The 1,442-nt window shown below is 61.2% G+C and overlaps 1 protein-coding gene across 1 annotated transcript; it reads right to left on the bottom strand.

Moving 5' to 3' along the window:
* Nucleotides 1-297: 297 nt before the first annotated feature.
* Nucleotides 298-967, bottom strand: EMIHUDRAFT_257663 (hypothetical protein; the record flags this gene model as incomplete). Its single annotated transcript, XM_005762954.1, has 2 exons — nt 298-831; nt 962-967. The coding sequence occupies 2 exons, from the start codon at nt 965-967 to the stop codon at nt 298-300; spliced, it is 540 nt and encodes a 179-aa protein (XP_005763011.1).
* Nucleotides 968-1,442: the final 475 nt, after the last annotated feature.

Below are 1,442 nucleotides of genomic sequence, written 5' to 3' on the forward strand. Positions count from 1 at the left end.
GCTCCTGTCGTCTAGACGTGGAGTTGCGAGATGCGAGGGAAGCCGCCCCTTGCCCCACCACCTTGTCGCTTGTGTGTGCGCGCGTGGTATAGGGAGAGAAGTTTTTACCTTACGCTCTACCCTCCTTACCTTATCCCAAAACTAGTGAGACACGCACGGGTGTCGGTGGTAGCGAGTGAGCCGCGCGCGCGCGCAGCGCGGCGCGGCTCGGTGGGAGTCGTGATTTGTCGCACAAGGGATTCGATCAACGCCCGCGCGAACAGCCGTGCAGCGTCCAAAACCTATACCCGGTGCTAATTATCGGCCACGCTCTCCCCGTTCGAGCACGGACAATTCGTCTCCCTCCTCCCCTCCGGCGGTCTCCGCCCTCGCATCGGACGCCCGCTGCTGCTTGGCGAAGTATCCGCGTTTGAGCTGTGACAGCCCGCGCAGTAGCGACTCCTGCTCTGCCTTCATCGTGGTGACCTGTTGTCGGTTCGAGTGCAGCTCGGCCGCCATCGACTTTAGCTGCTTCTGCTTCTCCGCCAGATTCTCCTGGTACGCCTTGAGCTGCTCCGCCACCTCCGGACCCGGCTGCCTGGCAAGGATGGCCTTGAGCTCCACATAGAGCCTCTCCTTTTGTTGGATCAGCTGGTCCCGCTGCGCAACCTCCTCCGTCCGCCGGAGCAGCTGCTTTTGCAATGCATGCGTCCGCTTAATCAGGCTATAGGTGTGTGGGTCGGTGCCCTCGAGCTCGCGCCATCGGTGCACGTTCATCTGGTTGTCGAGCTCCTCGGTGAGCGCACGCGCTCGTGCCCGCGCCTGCAGCAGCTCACGTGAGACCGAGACCACCTAAGATAGAGTAAGCCGCGGTGACACACAGAGAGGGGGAGGTATTATTACTGTCAGTAAGGTGCTTATTTGTCTCAGAAGTCCAAGGAAAGAAAAAAGAAGTCTCATATAACGATTATCGTATAAAAACATACATCCCAACTTCCTCAAAAAATATAGCCCCGGGGGAGCAAACGGGCGCGGAGTACGCCTTTCACGACAGAAGAGGGAGTGAGGGAGAGGGGAGAGAGAGAGAGGGAAGAGGAAGGGAGCACAGATTTATGAGCGCGCCGTAATTATAAGTTGTCATCGCGATTGTCATCGCGAATCGTCGTCGTATACTAGCCCATTGCCGGCAAACAAGCGAGGGCGAGCGCGCTGCATTGGCCGGGCATATTGGGGCAACGGAGATATGGGAGGCAGCCCTGGGGGTGGTGGTGCAGGCGGGGGTAGCGGTGGCGGAGACGGCGGGGGTGGCGACGGAAGTGGCGTTATGGGCGGTGGTGGCGATGGGGGCGGGGGTGAGGGTGGCGACGGGTTCGCTGGCGGCGCTGGTGGTGGCAGTGGAGGCGGCGAGGGTGGCGGCGGTGACGGCTGCGGGGCGATCGGAGGCGGCGGCGATGGTGGTGGCG

The sequence above is a fragment of the Emiliania huxleyi genome (assembly GCF_000372725.1).
Source record: "Emiliania huxleyi CCMP1516 unplaced genomic scaffold EMIHUscaffold_6520, whole genome shotgun sequence".
Taxonomy (NCBI): Eukaryota; Haptophyta; order Isochrysidales; family Noelaerhabdaceae; genus Emiliania; species Emiliania huxleyi.